Source organism: Xiphophorus hellerii, chromosome 22 (assembly GCF_003331165.1).
Source record: "Xiphophorus hellerii strain 12219 chromosome 22, Xiphophorus_hellerii-4.1, whole genome shotgun sequence".
Lineage (NCBI taxonomy): Eukaryota > Metazoa > Chordata > Actinopteri > Cyprinodontiformes > Poeciliidae > Xiphophorus > Xiphophorus hellerii.
In genome coordinates this window covers 16184168-16203295 of record NC_045693.1, presented here as the reverse complement: position 1 = coordinate 16203295, position 19128 = coordinate 16184168, and the positions used below count along the sequence as shown (strand labels likewise).

At 36.5% G+C, this 19128-nt stretch overlaps 1 protein-coding gene across 1 annotated transcript; it reads left to right on the top strand.

Annotated features, from left to right (window-relative positions):
• The first annotated feature begins 194 nt into the window (after positions 1-194).
• chata (choline O-acetyltransferase a) lies at positions 195-11715 on the top strand. The gene is made up of 15 exons (XM_032554137.1): positions 195-396; positions 1063-1128; positions 1379-1570; positions 2546-2664; positions 2750-2803; positions 2877-3057; positions 3711-3888; positions 4833-5002; positions 5882-5982; positions 6076-6204; positions 6297-6419; positions 6503-6644; positions 7898-7960; positions 8049-8186; positions 10511-11715. Exons 2-15 carry the CDS (start codon positions 1081-1083, stop codon positions 10901-10903), a joined length of 2031 nt encoding a protein of 676 aa, XP_032410028.1. The 5' UTR covers positions 195-396; positions 1063-1080; the 3' UTR covers positions 10904-11715.
• Positions 11716-19128: the final 7413 nt, after the last annotated feature.

The following is a 19128-nucleotide window of genomic DNA, read 5'->3' as shown; positions in this document are numbered from 1 at the left end:
AGTTTCATGGAAACAGTGGAAAAAAAACGAAGTAAACTGGCAAGTGTCTAATGAAAAGGTGTTAAGATCTGAGTTGCTGACTGTTGCCTAAATAAGGTGGAGTGACAATCAGAGTTGTCAAACAAAGTTCTCAGCGAATAGTAGGACTTCTGGGAGGAGCCAGGCTGCCTGGAGGCTGAGGGATCCTCTCAGCATCTCTCTTGAGCCAGCAACGGAGTTGTACTGATGCCATGAAAGGGAGGAGAAAAGATGCTCAAAATGACAAAGGACAGAAATTGACAAATTTGGATGATTTTTTTTTTCTTCTATTCTACAAAAGACTTCAAGTTATGATGCATCGTCATAAATTCCCTGTCTGAGCCTCAGGAGGAGTAAAATTTTCTTACTGTATGTGAGGTGAGTGAAATATTGTATCTCTTTTCATTGATTGTTCTGGTTTCGCAGGTATTTTAGTTGAAAGAAAATGAAGAATAATGATTAGATTTTGCTGATTTAATTTATTTTTATTAGTTAATTTTTTTTATTTCACCAATTCACCTTAGCCAGGTGATATTTTTTAACATTTCTATGAAAAGGCCAATGTTTTATGAAGGAATATTACACTATTTTATAAATATATTACATTATTATATTATATGTCTTCACATTGTGTGACAAATTGTTCATATGTTGCACTACTTTTGAAAAACTAAGACTTAGGTAAATCTCGAAGACTTTCAACCTCTTGATGACCCTTCTTGGTTTTACGCACAAAAGGTGTAAAACGATTCAATATATGTGTTACTTCTTCCTTCTAGTCTAAAGACTGACATCCGAATGTAGTCTGCTGAACATTTTGGTGGCTTATTTACACAGAAGCACCATAATAGAAAAAAAGTGTTTTAAAAAGCCAAATGAAAGAAGAGAAATGCAAATAAGATCATTTATATTAAAACAATGGATACAATAAAGGTTTTCTCTCTGCAATACTATTCTTTTATAAAAGCATCATTATATACTACACCTTCAAAATGTAGTTATACATTGAAAATTTAAACTCTCATGTCTCCACCTTCTTGACAGTCACTGCGTGTCACCAACATGCCAATCCGGAACCAAGACACTTTCAAAGATTCTGCAAGCGGAGATGTAAATATGGTTTTTAGTTGCATTTAAATGTGAATGAAACAAAAATTTGCAAAATAAAATGTTGACTAATACCTGAGAAATCTCATAGTTATTGAAGTGAAATAAGGAAAAGAAAAAATGTGAATTGTGTTGTCAGATAGAATAAACTAGGAATTTTCTTGATGAAATGAGTGATTGATTAAGCTATTTAGTTTCAGGTTTTTATGGGTAATGTGTTGCTAAAGCTCACTGACTCAAATACATTGCCCAGGCTCTGCCAAAGCTGCCGTTGCCCAGCCTCAGTGAGACACTGGACACATACCTGAAATGCATGAAGCACCTGCTCACTGAAGAACAATTCAACAAGACCCAGAACATCGTGAAGCAATTTGGAGCTCCTGGAGGAGTAGGAGAGCTGCTGCAGAGCAAACTTGTGGAGAGGAGGGAGAAAAAGGCAAACTGGGTAAATAAAGCTTTTTATAAAGAATTGGAAGTCATGTACTTATTTAAGATTTAGAAATCTAAAAAGATATTGCTGGAAGATTCATTTATCGACATAACTTATACTTGACCCAATTTGAATAACTTAAAGTACACTCAGAAGAAGTTTTAGCCAAATTTTTATGATAATTGAAGGCGTATCTCTATGATCTGGAAAGTGTTTGATTATTTCAATAATTCCATTTAAAAAGGGATCATGTTTTATACATGTTCAAAGCAGAGTGATGCATTTCAAGTGTTATACTTCTGTTGAAATTCAACATTTAAGGTTTATTTTGAATAAGGTTATTTGATATTAGACCAATGAAAAATCATTTTCATTACAAATATGTCAGTCTTCTGAAAAGCAGAGTGACTTCACTCAAAACTGAGCTCATTTCGTATGACTTGCAGCACAACGCAGAGGAGATCAACCTGTGGCTCCACTGAAGGACTTATGGAAGCACAGGTTGCCTTTGAAGTTGCCTTTAACCCCAAACATTTGTCCTTCCACTCAACTTTAATTGTCCTTGTCCACAGCCTTCTGTAAACAGATAGCTTCATCAGCATTTGTGCCTTAAACTCCTTTTGGAAGATATCATTTACCATCTGCTGGACAACAGTCACAGCAATTAGTGTTCCTCATGATTGTGCAGCCATATTTCCACATTTCTGTATTAAAAATGAAACTTTGTTGCTTTTTTTGTAATCCGATAAATTTCGTTATAATTATTCTTATCCGACATCAATTATCAACAAAAATATTGTCAGAAATAAGAAATATTGAAATATTTTACTGTGTGTTTTGAATTGATGTATCTTGTTTCACTTCTTTAATTTCTGAACTAAATTAATTTTCTGCTTTGAGATGCAACTGTGCTACTATTCATATTTAGATGTCTTTTTTGCATTTTCTTCTTTTGTTTGTTTGTTGTTTATTTCATGCAAAATCTTCCAGGTTTATGACTACTGGCTGAATGACATGTACCTGAACAACAGACTGGCTCTGCCCATCAACTCGAGTCCTGCAATGGTTTTTCCCCAACAGAACTTCAAAGCTCCCATTGACTCTTTAAGGTTTGAAACAAATGAAACAGTTTTAAGGACAGGACTTAATGTGTGTGGTCTGAGCTTTAAAACAAAGCATGGTTTCTGTTTCTAGGTTCGCTGCACACTTGATTTCAGGAGTTTTGGAGTACAAGACGCTTCTTGATGCGTAAGTCACCATGAAATTATCCTGTTCAGAAAAATACTTAATGACAGTAATAGGCATGCGTTCCCATGTGTAGTCGTGCCCTGCCTGTGGATTACGCCCGGGGCCAGTTGTCTGGTAAACCTCTATGCATGGAGCAGTACTACCGCCTCTTTACATCATATCGCCTACCGGGGCCTGACAGGGACACACTGGTGGCCCAGGAAAGCAGCGTAATGCCAGAGCCTGAACACATCATTGTGGCTTGTAAGAACCAGGTGAGACACAAAGAAACACATAACTAAATTTATTAAACAGCAGTTGTATTAAACCCAATCCAAAGAAAGTATCTTGGTGGTCTGAGTGAAGAAGCGGGACAGAAGCTTGATAAAGTTATTTAGAGTAAAACAAGATCTATTCATTTTATTATTGTATCTAGTGTGATGATCTTGGGTCATTTCAGCTTGCAGGTTCATGTTTAGTAATGTCAGAAGCCCAAAAGATGAATTTGTTACTTAACTGAGCATATCTAAGGACCAACAAGGTTTTTTTGTTCTTGATGGTAAAGTTACATGATGATATTTAATGAATGGTTTAGGGAGAAAAATAGATAATTTTTATTTGTTGGATTGGCTGCAGAGTCTAGACTTAAAGCTCAGAGGATCTTTGAGATGTAGAAAATACTTTCTGAGAGAAACAAGAACAGACAAGCAGCTGGAGCTTTTGATATAAGTATATTCAACCCAAAATTTTTTGAAAAAATAATGTCACCAAATAGAATCAATAAAATTACTTCTTGGATTTTGTACACTTTAAATTTTGTGTTGTGTTCATGATATGGAAATCTAATAGGTCTACATTTGATATGAAGGAGATTGCAGATGAACCAGTGCATTAAAAATCTGCTTATGTCTGATCTGTACCTTTGCAGTTCTTCGTTCTGGATGTGGTGATCAATTTTCAGAGGCTGAATGAAAGAGATCTGCTGACTCAGCTGGAAAAGATATCCAAGATGGCTGGCAGTGAGGATGAGCCTGTTCCACCTACTGGTCTTCTCACGTCAGATGGACGAACAGAGTGGGCGGAGGCTCGCAGTGTACTAATGAGAGGTACATGTTTTACAGAATCTGAACTTTCTTATAAAAATGTTTCCAGCAATGACTGTATAGCACAAAATCAATCAAAATCATTTTTCTACTTGACAACTCAGTATGTTTTTTAACCCCTTCACCCTCACCCCTGGAAAATACAGTGGAAAAACGGAACGGCAGTCAAGGGCATGTTAAGGGGTTTAACAATGTGTTTTTTTTAACTTGGGATTATGAACATTGAATGCATTTGAGGGATAATAGAATAATACAAATTGGTAAACTTGAGTGACAACTGCTTCCAGTCTGACAAATATTCTCTCAAGTTTTCGTTTGGAGTTATCACTCCTTTAAAATATACAAAATTGTATTTTAAAGCAATAATATTCTGGTGGGATTGTGATCATTTACAAACACACATTATCCAGACTCTCTCTATTGAATCAATCAGCCCTTGATTTAACAAATGGCAACTTCTATGGGCTGTACGATTCTGGATCAGAGCACAGACACACACAGAACCAAGAAGAAGACCAACTGGATTTATCGAGCTTAATCAACTTGTTTAAGATGTGGTTGGGAGGGATTCATTTTCATCAGATATCTAATAGTTTTGTGTTTGTAAAAAAACAAATATTTTAAGTATTTCTGTTTTTACTAAATTTATTGCAAAAATATTAGTGTGATTACTACTAGTTTAATTCTTGATTTGACTAGTTACTGCTAAGAGTAATTATTTAAGATTCAATTGAGTGTGAATATTGTGATTTTACATAAAGATGTTTCTAAAAGAAATAGATGTAATTTCTGTCCATGGCATCCAGTTAGAACTCAAAGATTGAGAAAATAAGCTGTAATCAACTTCGCAGTTTGATTACGGCTAGATTTGAGACTGGAAGGAATTTTTATTGAAAACCAAAACTTTAGAAGATCAAAATATAGCTATAACATTTTTCTTCCAACAGAATCAACCAACCGAGACTCCCTGGACATGATAGAGCGATGTTTGTGCCTGGTTTGTTTGGATGATGCAAGTGGAACTGAGCAAAGTGATACGACACGCGCCACAATGATGCTTCATGGAGGTGGGCCGAGCAAGAACGGAGGCAACCGCTGGTACGACAAGCCGATGCAGGTCAGTGAGCAGAATCCCTTTAGTTTTCATTATTATGTGTCAAAGAACTTTGAGTTAACACAACAGCCCAATGCAAAGCAGTAGTAGCCAGTGTTAATGTGAAGGTAGATGAAGAAATTTAAAATCAATCCTGAATGAAAACCTTTTAGAGACTGAAGGCTTTGAAACTAGGGCAAGATTCACATAAACATTCAGCCAGAGCTATGTTGGAATGACTTTGGATCAAAGCATGTTTATGTGTTAGAATGGCCCAGTTAAAGTTCAAGTAAAAGCTCAAAGTTAACTGATTAACAAAAAATGAAACCATGCATCTGTTTTTTTGTTTTGAAGTGTTGTGCTACTTTGTGTTGGTCTATTAAACAAGTACACACCAATTAAAAAAATAACTTCTCTGTGTAATTTCAGTGTGACAAAGTTCAAGGAGTGCGACCATTTTTGCAAGATACTGTTGCTTAGAAAGCCATGTGTTATTTAAAAATGAATTACTGGATTAACCTGCTTTTTTAATGAAAAGGAAAATTAAACGATTAAAGATCCTTTTGTACTTCAGCAACGGCATTCAGTTTATTTTGCAAATCAATGTAAAAGTAATGTTTGAAGAAATGAAATTGGAGAACTTAAGTTTGCATTTGAAATTTTATATTCAGTTTGCAGCAGATCATCAGTTTTTATTTTGACATAAATGTTCATATAACACGTTCAGACATTGATAAATCACTTTTACAGGAGAAGTTCAGGGCTTCCTTTTAAATTATTGCTTCTACTGTGCAGTGTGCAGATGATACCCTCCTAAAGAATTAAACAACACACCTGCACTGAACTGAAGTGTCAAATTATCTTAAGCATTTGATGAATCCCACTAAAAGGCTTCTTTTTCAGTTTATTGTAGGAGCTGATGGCTGCTGTGGAGTCGTGTGCGAACATTCTCCATTTGAAGGAATTGTTCTTGTGCAGTGCTCAGAGTATCTCCTTAAATACATGTAAGAAATTATTCTTTTTTTATGATTCATAACAGATACCAAATTCTTATTAAAGCAATGGTATTTTTTTTTTCTCTCCCCATGTGACATCAGGATTGGCAGCCCATCAAAGCTGGTCAGGGCTGCAAGTGTAAGCGAGCTGCCTGCGCCACGCAGACTGCGCTGGAAATGTTCTCCAGAGATCCAAAAACTTCTCACCTCCTCTGCTGACAAGCTCCACAGGTTTATATTCACTCCGGAACAATGGAATTCAAAATGTGTTTTGTGGATATTTGTTTTCAATGCGCTGCAAAGTGTGTTCCCCTTTTAATCAGACTGGTGCAGAATCTGGACATGAACGTCCACAAATTCTCTGACTATGGGAAAGAGTTCATCAAGAAGCAGAAAATGAGCCCAGATGCCTACATCCAGATTGCTTTACAGTTAGCATACTATCGGTAAGAAAACAATGGAAGGTCGTCATTTCTTATGTTATTTTAACTCATAAATTAGGATTTTCTTCCTCTGGTTTTCACTATAGGTGTCATGGCAGAGCGGTGTCGACATATGAGAGCGCTTCAACACGTCGCTTTCAGCAGGGCAGAGTTGACAATATTCGGTCGGCCACACCTGAAGCTTTGGCCTTTGTAAGAGCGATGACTGATAGGAAGCTCATCTCAAGAGTAAGATGATTCAAAGAGTTGAAACTAGATACTTAAGTATAAACATAATTTTTCTCACAGCTTGACATTGATTTAGACAATCATTTTCTGTGTTTTGTAAAATAAAAAGTACATTTTACTTGGTAAATTCCAGATTAATAAACGAGGAGGAAGTTTTATAAGCACTTTTTTTTTTTTATTAAACGTTGAATATTTCCATACACTAAGATTAGCATTTTCTGATAGGTTAATCCACAACACTTGAGTTTAATGGAGGCATTTTTGTGGATATATTTTATGACCTCACCTCAAACACACCACTTCCTCAAGTGACAGTAAGAAAATATTGAAAGAAACCCGGCAAGATGTCACAAAGAGCATTGTGGACCAAGAAAGTGCTACTTTCATTTGTTAGGTTATATTAAAGTATCAACCACAAGAGAATGTCCAGCCGGAATTTGTGCAAAATGTGACCTTTAACCCTGATCAAAAGCAAAAGACCTCATACGCTGACTGACGCCGATATTTGGCAAAGTGCTTTTTTCCACCGTGAAAAAGACCTGTTGTGATTTGGACCTGAAATCCCACTCAGAGAAGAAGAAGCCATTATTCAAAAGCAACACAAAAAGCCAGAAAGCCCTCAAAACATCCGCCAGGAAGGTAAGCCTTGGATACAACAAGCTTTTCCAAATGGACAAAAATTATATGGCTACATCAATAACTTCAGCTGAAGGACAAAAAAGTCACTGTCTTGGATTGGCCACCACAAAGTACCATTGAAAAGGTGTGTGTGAGCAAGGCAACCGACAAAATTGACTCAGTAACATCAGGAGTAATTCACCAAAATTACAGCAAACTCATGCAAGAAGCTTGTGGAAGGACACACACATTTTTCGAAATCATACAGTTCAAAAGGCAGTTATAATAAAACAAAAATAAATATAAAATTCTGAACTAGAAAACAACAAAAAAAAAACATTTATTCAGAAATGTATCTCACTCATTGTTCTTGTATTTGGCAAAAACATAATAATGGTGAAAATCTTAACTGATCAAAAACTGCAATGTTTAATCTTATTTGACATTAGTGAGAAAAAAGTTTGTTTCATTTTGTTCGGTGTATATCAATGAATGGTTTCAAATGTGTTTAATATTTCTGGTATTTCTGGTATATTGCTGCAGAATCAGTCTTGCTCTTATTTGCACTATTATTTTTAGGACATTATAAAGTTTACTGTTAACAAAATATTAATTGCTACCCTCTGCATGGACAGGAAATGGAGAAGATGGAGTTGTTGCGAAGTGCCATAAATGCACAGACAAAGTATACTGTTATGGTAACCGTTTTCTATCATATCATTTCTACTACAACATTGAATTATTGAATAACTGCAACAACATACCTTTTTGTGTGCATTCTTCTAGGCAATTACTGGGATGGCAATAGACAATCACCTGCTGGGTCTGCGTGAGGCAGCTCGCGAAATGAAAATGGAGAAACCTGAGATCTTCAAAGACGACGGTTATCTCATCAGTAATCACTTTATTCTCTCCACAAGTCAGGTGATTTCAAAACAATTTTACAATGCCATACACTTTCAGAAGTATAATTTTATTGTAAGAAATCTGCCAAGTAGTAAGAAAAATATACAAAAATATAAAAATATTGTCAAGCTTAAACAAACACAAGTACAACTAAACAACTAATGTTAGGAATCCCTTTCTAAATTAAATTAACATTTTAAAATTAAGCCGCTCTCAGAAGCCCAGTGAATTTCAGTATGGTGCCGCAATAGGATGCCCACTGTGTGATAAGTCCAGCCAAGAAATTTTCTTTTCACTAAATATCTTAAAGTCATCTCTCAGTGGTATTTTAATGAAACTGAAGTGATTGGGAACAGAGTCCTGAAGTAACTATTGCCTAATACCATTCAGTATAACCATGTATGAGCAGCTACATCCAGCCCTTACATCACTACGTAAAAGGCAAAACATCAGATTCAGTGCTAGATTCTAGAGCAGTGGAGATGTTTAAATATATTATTTATTTATTTATTTATTTTTTGCAGAGAGGTTAACCATGAGAGGTTAACCATGAGTGGTTAACCTCTCATGGTTTTTTGCAGAGAGGTTAACCATGAGTGTCTGTCTGGCAAATCAGTAAGCACAACAAAGTCATTGTCTTGGATTGGCCACCACAAAGTACAGTGGCCAATCCACTGTACCACAGAACTCAAATCCTGACTCTCTTTTACCAGGGGAAAAAAACATTAGTGTATCAGCAAACCAAAACAGTTTGAATAATTTCAGCAATATGAGGATGGCCCTTTTCTGCTGGTCCACAGAATGGCCCACATGACTGCACATTGTGCATGAAACAGCATCCATAAAAAAATGGATGAGCAAGTTTGGTTGCTATGTGAACTTGTCTCCACATAGTCCTGACCTAAACTCAATAGAACGCCTTTGGAATGAATAAGAGTAGAGATTGTGAACCAGACCAAAAGCAAAATCAGTGTCTGACCTCACATATGCGCTTCAAGAACAATGGTCAAAAATTCCCTAAAATGAACTCCTGTAGCTTGAGGACGGTGTTTCCAATAGAGCTCCAGCTGTAAATACTGCTGCTGACAGAACACACATACCATACGTCATCACTACTTCCCTCCCCTGACCTGAAAAGCTGACTCACCTCTATAAAAGTCAGCCAATCTGGGGCTGTGGCTACCTCACCATGTGAGGTCATAACAGAGCCAGGCTGACTTGGACCACTCATCTCATCAATCCCTTCACAAAATACATTCAGAGGGCAAGAAGGCGTTTTAATCCCACCCCGAAGTGTTTTGTGTAGATGCCATTAGACTTTTAAACCTGAGCTAGATAATCCTACACTGGGCAGAGAGTCTTTAAAACACAGCTTGAGTTTTATTTAATATTTGATTTACTGGTGAAAATACCAAAAGGACATTTTTAGCACTTTTGGAGATTCTGACCACTGTTGTTGTACAAGTACACCCGACTCCCTCAACTTACTTCTCCCTTGGGGAGGGTTAATACCCGAACCAGCTACGTAACCCTCTGGTACTTAGATCCCTCATCTGCAGGGTATAACCCACCGAAGAACTCATAGAGAATCTATCTAGCTGGTTTATTAGAGAAGATTTGCCTGGATTCTGATAGCCTACGTCTGAATGCTTCACCCCTCTACCTTCCATGTGTTAAATAACCAGCAACCTGCGTTAGATAATTCCCACAGAACACATTCACTAAATGACTGCTCTTCTCATGTCACAACTGGCTCTTGGAACAGATCCAGGCTTAGTTTAGTGATTTTGTCAAGTCCCAGGGATGTTGTTTTATTTTACAATATTTGGGCTAAAAGCAACTGTGGTTACATCATTATTGCTTCACCTTTAGATCCCCCGTGGGAGTAAGGTCAACTCCATTTCACTTTACAACACCTTGGATTGAGACAAGTGTAAAGATCAGCATATAGACTGATTAAACCTGAACTGAATTATTTTTACAAAGTTTACTGATTATTCAAAGCATTTGGAGATTTGAAAAACCATTACTTAAAAAAAAATCTTATCTTTAGCCAAAATGTTATGAAAACATCATCTCTTCCAAGTGAACCCAGGATTATATATTGTCTTTTTGCATAATGTGAACATATTTTCACACCTCCCGTTTGCATGATGAGGGGATTGGTATCACCTATATACTATTTACTTATCGAATTGTAAAAATGATTGGGCTGCGTTGAAAATCTGTGATTAATCTAAAAATGTTTCTACATATTTATAGCACTCATAAGTCTTTTCCAAATTGTACTTTATCATAGAAGTGTTTAACTGCCTATGGTTCAGTAGTAACCCTTCTCTCAGGTCCCAACCACTGTAGAAATGTTCTGCTGCTACGGACCAGTGGTGCCCGATGGATACGGCGCTTGCTACAACCCTCAGTCAGACCACATCATCTTCTCAGTGTCTAGTTTCCACGAGAGCCCGCAGACGTGTTCAGTGAAATTTGTAAAGTGCTTGGTGCAGGGACTTCAGGACATGATGGATCTGTGCAATAGGTGCAACGGTGGCCCCAACCCAGCCGAGCAAAAACGAAACAATCAGACGATGGAGATGCAAACTCAGACGGAAACAAAGGGTAAAACATCACAAGATTCAACCAAGAGTCAACCAACAAATCCACAGGTTCTGGTGAAAAGTCCAGAACCAACTTTTACAGGGGCCCGAACCGGGACTTCTGCAAAACTCAAGTTTTAAAAAAGCATAAGTCAATCTGAGAAAACTGTGCCACTAACATTACATGGTGTGTGTGTTGAAGTGTATTATGGTGCAATACTGTATTTTTCCACAAAGTAACTGTGATGAAAAATATTACATTGATGTGCAATAATTTCTGCTGTACTGTGAACTATTATTAGACTTTGAAATAATTATTTTTTGATGGGTGAAGCTTTATGTCTGCTGTCAAAAGTATCAGTAGAATAAATAGGTTCAAATGACCAATATATACATATGCATATATAACAGAGATATTCTAACCAAAGAAGAATTATGATGTGTTTTAGTTTACATGTTAGCATCATCTTTTAAATGAAGCTTGACTACAGCTGTGAGTTATTGCACCCATCTGCTTGATGTGATCTAATTGTTCACTGATATCTAACTATTTACTTTGCTTACTGTAGTCTTCAGTGTAATATATTTTTGCTGATTTTACCATCTGTATTGTACCAGCATTGCGCTCTGTTCTGGAGTTTCCTAAATAAGACATCATTTGATGAAATAATTTGTTTAAAATTCACTATGTGTATCAACTGTGTGCCACACACTGGGACTGACACTGTGCTCATGTACAAATAAAATCAAAGTTTACAGTATTTTAGAAGAGACACTACTAGGATCTATGAGCAGAAAACACAATTTAACTGTTTTAATTAATGCAACAAGCTATTAGTTGAAGTTAAAAAAGCAAGTACATGAAATGTGCAAATGAGAAATTATTGTTGTTCTTTAATGTTGATGTATTGAAATTGTAAAATCTAAGACATTAAAAAAAGATTGAAACCAAAGCAGTTTTTAGTGATCTTTTATCAAACAAAAGATTGTTGTACTATGATAATGCTGATAAGATCAGCATTATTTTTGTTATAAAAGTTTCTCAGAAGCACCAAGTTGGTAATAATACTTAACAAAAGCAATAAAAGCTATATACCATCATGACAATGTTTAGTTTTCCCTTGAAATAGTTATTGTACCCTCAATGTTTATGATTTTTAATTAAAAACCACAAACGTACTCTATTGGCTCTTTATGCGACACAGAGTGGCACAAAATATTCAAGTGGACGGAAAATTATACTTGGTAAAATGCTTGGTTAGATGTGTTTTCAGGCTGCTTTACAATATTCTGATACAACTGAATACAATCCTGCGCAAACACCTGAGTCAAATCATCTGAGTGAAATTTATTCTTGGCATGAATTCAATAGTTCTGTGAAAGCCTCAGAGGTTTGTAAGAAAACAGCAAGTTTTAAAAGTCTCATCTGGCTCTGTTCAATGGATGAGGTACAGCAACATGGCCGCCTCCTTACCCTGAATGCCTGGACAACATCAATCAGTCAAACAGCTAAACAGCATGCTGCATCTTCGAAGAAACTGCAGAGATCAACAACTCAGGTGGGAGAATCTGTTCAAATCACAACTGTTTATGAACTCCACAAATCTGTCCTTCATGGAAAAACGACAAGAAGAAAGATTTTAAAAGCAAGCAATAAGAGAGATGGAAACAGAAAACATTTAGGCTGTCAGACTAAACCAAAGTCCTACTTTCTGGACAACTTGCAAAATGCAATGTGTGGTATAAAACTACTAAAGCATATCATCTTTAAGAAACCATTTGGTAAAACTTAGCAGTGGCAGTATCATGCTGGTGAGAGTTAATAGGGTTCATAGATGGAGGTAAATACAGGGTAATCCTGGAAGAAAATTTACTGCAAAAAGAATTTAAACATTTGGGTAATTGCACCTTGTAGCTGGACAAAAAGCCAAACACAAAGTCAAAGCTGCATTGAAGTGGTTTACAGCAAAGCATATTTATGTGTTAGAATGGCCTAGTCAAAGACCAGACCTAAATCCCATTTTGGAATTTGTGACAAGGCTTGTAAGCTAATGTTTACACACTTCCTGTCTGATCTAAATGAGCTTGGGGGATTTTGCTGGTAAGTAAAACTACATAAAACCAGACAAAAGACATGAAAACTGATATTCACAGATACCCCCTCGACACCACATCTCTGGTATGAAAAGCTAATGGAAACATTCCATAACATACTTTAAGCTGTAACTGAAATAAAAGTAAAAAAAATATTGGAACACAAATTAACAAGTGACTCTTTCACTAATCACAAGCTACAGCCTGCGTGTGCCATCTGTACATTTAGAGCTTGTACTCAAAAATCTCCAGAGATAAAATCTATTTTTTTTAACTACTCCTCAATTTAATCTGCTTGTAACATATAGCAATCCCCATCAGCACTGGGCCAACAAAACATTTCTTTAACAATCAAAGAAATAAAGCTCTTCATGCTTAGTCAACCAAGTCCAAACTTTTGGGGGTTCATAAAAAAGGGAGAAAGAAAAACAATATCATTCCCTTTAGACGTTATCACTAATTTGCTCTAGAAGAAATTCTCTCATGCTTGGCTAAGCATTGCATTCACAGGCAACAGGGGATCACTTAGAACTGGCAGAAAACTATAAGAGACTAAAATAGAGTTGTGCGTACGCCAACATAAATCTTCACATCTCTAAACTTTATTTCCAAACTAGAATTTGCATACTAATTAGGAACACACTTAGAAGATCTTAATTAACATGCATGTCTGCAAATCTGAGAATCTTTGTGAAATATATTGTAGCTGTAGTATAATGAAAAACAATAAATATAAATTTTATATGAGTATCCCTGTCACTACGAAACAAGGCAAATGGCACAAAATCAGTTTTCACATATTAAACAAAAATATCTGTCCTAGCAATTAAATAAAGTCCTTTTCAGCCACTAAAAATACAAAACTTTGAAAATGCTAAACTTATTGGGTTAAAATAAACACTTCTTGAAAGATATCTAATCAGGATAGTACATCCCAAATATAAAAACAAAAAGCACTCGCACACTTATCCAAGGAAAACATAGGCAGAGCTCACTCCAGTAATTATGCTGCTACACTTCTCTAGTTTTGTGAATGGCAGCAGAATCTGTCTGAGCACATAACAGTAGTTAGCAGGCGTGGACGAGTTGATAAAAATCCAGTTACAGTTATATAGTCACTGGACTTTAAAGTCTTGCCTGAAGTGCTTTACAAAATCATTAAATACTGTAGATGTCGATGCTGTTCTGTTAGAAGTAGTGCTTATGTTTGATTAAACAATGTAAGGTAAATTCAAGCACTCGTTTTGTATTGCTTTGCTGCACATTGAGAACTATTGTAATCACTGAGTGGATCTTCTGATAGTTTGATCAAGAGCTCACTTAATGATGGTACAGTAAATGGATTGAACTTGCATAGAGTCACATGCAAAGTGAATGTACAAGGCTACTTATGTTCCATCCTTATATCTTCCCACATAACTTCCAGACGCCTAAATTTGTCTTGAACACTTTCCTCATAACGAAGAGGCTTATTGAGAATTAGGAAAAGAGGCAATCATGGCAGCACTTGGCAACATTGTACTGGTTGTAAACAGTTGACTGTGGCACCACAACAGATCAGAATATTCATGAAAAGAAAATATTGGTATTATAAATTCTAATAAATTCTATAAATTCTTTATGTAAATATTCAATAATATGATCATCTTTACACACTTGCAGCAGGTGCTCAGATGGAGCCGGTGCTATGAAATCTGAGGACAGATAAACATATGCATAGTAACAAATTAAAAAAGCATAGCAAATCAGACAATATCAAGATTTGTCTCTAAAACATTATCATGCTTACATTTTGAAGACCATGTTAATTCTCATCATTCCCTCCATTCCCACTGCTCAGTGAAGAAGCAACAGGATAACATCAGCATGTGTCCTTTTGACCTGACCAGAGTAGGTTTACTGGGCTGTATTGTGAATGTCCCCAGCATAACCATCTGAAAGGATCAGAGCAGCTACATTATTGAATTAAGTGTAGCTCAGTCGCTGGAGGTTAGACTCTTAATTTAATTTTGGTTCCTCTCCTTCACATTTCTCAAACTCCTATGAGTGCAATCTGTGTAACTTACTTTTAACGGCCAATAACCAGTGGTGGTTTCTGATTATGGGCAACATGGGCAAGTGCCCATGGGGGCATTAGAGGACTGAGTTCAAAACAACCAAATAACAATGCAGACATTTTATTTCTAAGCTCTGCCATGAATGGGTTTTGTGTTGCAGAACATGCCTGTTTGTACCTTCAGTCATGGGGAGTGGTGTCTCCCTGTGTTGAACTGTCACTGTGTTTACTGCCAAGCAAGGGAACAGCTGACTTCCTTTTAAACGAAGCTGCACAGATTTTTCCCCAAGCTCACATCATGACCTGAAAAAACACATACCTGTCCAGGAAAGAATTTTACATTATTGAAACACTAATTAAGGCTTTTGGTAAGACATTTAACAACAACAAAAATAATAATAACACCCTACTTGTAACTCACAAGAGGTTGCCTGTCACCACAGAAGAGCATTATAAATAAGAACTGTTCTTGCTGCTCTCCACCAGCTGGTTTTTATGGTACACTTACCAGAGAACAGCTTTCCTTGGATGAGATGACAGCCCCAGTCTTAAACTGAGCTCACCCTGGTGGCAGTAAACAATGTTCCAAGTCAGAGTGAACGGCTGCTGTAAAAACTGTTGTTACACACCGTGGCAGCGAAAAACCATATCTGTTTTGTAAGCAGTGCTCCTTTTTGGAGTATTTGGAGCCTGCATGTGTGGCCAGAAAGAAGGAATGTACAAGGGATTACGTCAGTAAAAACTGATACTGTGTCATTACTATTCTTTATTTTTGACTCTACATGTATCATTAGGCAATACATAAACAAAGATTATATCATTAATTTGTGTCAGTCAGATAAAACATTGTTGCTATTGAAGTACACACAACACAAACTTTAAAGGTATGAAGTTAAACAGTTTGGATTTTCATCATAACTTATTAATGTTTTTTTATGAAAAGAAATGTTCCCATATCAATGTCCTTTGTCATTTATCTCCGGAAAAGAAAAAAACATTTAGCTACAGATAAACACCAATATTTTGCCTTGATTTACTGCAACAAAAAAAAAAGACATCAGCAAATAAGTAGGCTAGAAAGTTCAGGTTATGAGAGTATCACATTTTCAAAGTTTCCCCTACTTGCAGGACATCCTACAGTAAGTCTTTCTTTTAGGTTCTCTTTTATAAAAGGCCAGATCATGCTCTACTTTCTTGCCAAAGGAGATGATGGTAAAGTTTGAGGCCGCAACGTGAAATATTGGGGTATAAATACTTTTGCAAGGCACTGTAATAGTTAGCTAAGGCAGTTTTGTTCCTTTTAAAAGATTACACCTGGAAATTTATATTTTTCTCTTTCTATTTATCCTATGTACACACACATACACATGCTTCTGCTCTGCCCTGGGGGGCCCATTAGTCAGGAAAAGGGGTGCAAGGTGCAACACAAGCACCCCATCTAAATACAGCTACTGAATCCAGTAGTCCATACTGTTACGTACATCGCAAAATGCAAGCTCGCTCATCTGTAACGTGCCAATATGCTCAGCTTCTAGGAACTGCAAAGGGAATCGGCGCTGTGGATGAAGAGGGAAGAGGAGCTTTAAAAACTTAAGGAGAAGCAGACTTAGTATAAATCTGTAAACAGAGAGATACTTTCATGCATCTTATTGCAGAAGTGCAGCTGACGTGGAAAGGTAGATGTCAGAGCTAAATGTGAGACAAGAGAAAAGGCCCTGAAGGCTCTGGTTAGTTACTATGATGTATGTCGCTGTGAGCTGGGGGGGGTTTGGTTGTTGTCAGTAAAGATGGGCCGGTGGAGAAATGATAGGGGACAGATGAGACAGGCACAGTGAAAAGGGGGCTGGTTTTGTTCATGTGTCACTCGTTGCCTCCATACCATGACAACACCATGTGGGCTCTGCAGCTCCCTGGGGACGGCGCTGACGTCTTCAGTCTCTTAGACTCACAGAGCTACTCTCCACACAACCAGTTACTTAATTCATCATGTTTAACAAACTGTCAGTTTGCCCTTAAATCTGGTAGGGTGTAGAGACAGTGGGATTATCAACAGTTTGCTTTTAAATGGTACACTTGGGAATACATTAAATTAATGAAAAAACTCTTAGTTGGCTCCATGATATATAAATAAGGTGATTCAGTATTATGGCAGAATATACAGCACAAGGGATATATACATGCAACCATACAGGTATTTTTGGATCATCAAATAAATTTCAATATCAGAAAAAGTCTATTAAATTCTTTAAAGATATTTTTGTTCATTAAGGGGAAAAAAGCCATCCATCCAGACTTTACAGTACAAAATCCTCCAATGCCGTTATGTAATTATTTAACTATTTTTTTGGAAAGTCAAGTTTATTTTCACAATCCCGAACAAGACCAGAATATTGCCATATTTATAAAATCAAACAATCCTCACAAAGCAACACATCACACCTCAATCTGTTAAGATTTAAGAATAGATTAATAACAAGATTACTGATAGTCTGGAAATGTTAGTCTTTTCTAAAGCTAGAAAAGACTAATTGAGCAAACCACAGTGAGGCATTGTACACAAAGAGAAAACAAGGAACATAGATCAACCTTCCCACTTGCTTCAGTTCAGGTCAGTGTTCATAATTCAGAAATAAGAAAAATGCTAGTCTGAACTTAAATCCAACTGAGGTTTTCCGCCACCAAGTGTGAAACAACCAGTTAAATTTAGGGGTCAAATGTTCTCTTTTCTTTCCCAAAGTTTCAATCAGCTTGTTTTTGTCTTACCAAATGAAACCATTTTTTAAATTGTTTTTTTTTATTTTTTAAATTTAGCCAGGTTATCATTGCCTGTTTGACAATCTGAATCATTTAACTGAAAACAAAAGGCAAAACCAGAGAACTATAGCAATAAGCACAGTGGTCTGAGTAAGCTTAAGTGATACATAAAATCCTTTATCAAAACTAGAATATTACTTCTTTTACGCATATTTGACAACGTACAAACATGGGTAAAAGAAATGAAAATACTTGTTATAATTTTTTTAAATCCCTAATGGTTGTTCTAGTTAAAGTGGGAAACTGAAAAGGCAATTTCTCACATTCTACACACTAAATGGTTAATAAATCTATGAAAATTATATGAACTAAAAGATTAATTAATAATCTAAATTACCATTAGTTGCCCTAGAATGCCTCAAAACCCACAGCATGTGTTACAATTAATTGACTTCAACAATGTAATCAGGGCTGATAGGTTGACGGATGATAAAATGGAGATGATTTAAAAAAAAAAAAAAAAGATTCAGAGAATTGTATAGCCAGTGTTGTGCATTGACTTGTGAAGGTTCATTTTCAGTATTAGTGGCCAAACATTTAGCAGGTTTCTGGTCAAACAAAAGCCCACCTGAGAGAACTGGTGAGGCTCAAGATCACAGTCTATATAAGAGGAGACAGGTGCAAACCATATTACAAACTGTGGAGAAGACAAAGAGGGACGAGAATAGATTTGTAGACTCAGTAGAACAAATAAGGAACCGTGACGTCCATCATTAGCTTTCATTAGGGAGCTGTGAGTATTTGTGATAATAGATCATGCGACACTACGCCCTGACATGTACTGATCTCTGATAACAGCAGCCAACAGTAACTAGGACTCTGCACTCACTATGACCGTACACTTCAATCGCCTTCTCGGGTCATCCTGAATCCTCCAGCCCACTGTCCACTAAATGAAACGGGGAATAACAAGAGCAGGGTCCCAGATTAATGGCAGCATTATGCTGCCCAACACAAACTTGGTGAAGATTGTGGGGGGACGCTTTATTCTGAAATTCTTTCACTCATTGCTCTGAAGAGACATGTGGATATGGCAGGTAAAGATTATTATTTTTAAATCTACTAATCCTCAAGAAGACAAAAGGATTGAAGCCATTTTTGGTCAGCAAGATTCTGAATGAAAATCTGATCCTGGACAATACAATCAAGCATTTTCGCTGAGTACTTCCTTCTTAATTCTAGGTCAATAAAGATGTTAAGATCGGCAAATAACCAATCATCTTCTTCAAGGTCCTAAAAAATTGCAGCTTGGCCTAACTTTCCTTAAAGAAATATTGCAATGAGATAAACATTGTGTTTAAATTTTTTAAAAAACTGACCAGTTATATTTCATCATGTTCCATGTTGCCTTAAAACTGAAAGCACCTTTATTTAGTGATACCTCATTGATCAAGGAGTCAAA

What these genes read in the sequence shown, in the direction of transcription:
- chata (XM_032554137.1), top strand. Translation starts at nt 1,081, where the DNA reads ATGCCAATCCGGAACCAAGACACTTTCAAAGATTCTGCAAGCGGAGAT. An exon ending in GCTCCCATTGACTCTTTAAG is followed by an intron (nt 2,665 to 2,749) that starts GTTTGAAACAAA and finishes TTCTGTTTCTAG; the next exon opens with GTTCGCTGCACACTTGATTT. An exon ending in TACAAGACGCTTCTTGATGC is followed by an intron (nt 2,804 to 2,876) that starts GTAAGTCACCAT and finishes TCCCATGTGTAG; the next exon opens with TCGTGCCCTGCCTGTGGATT.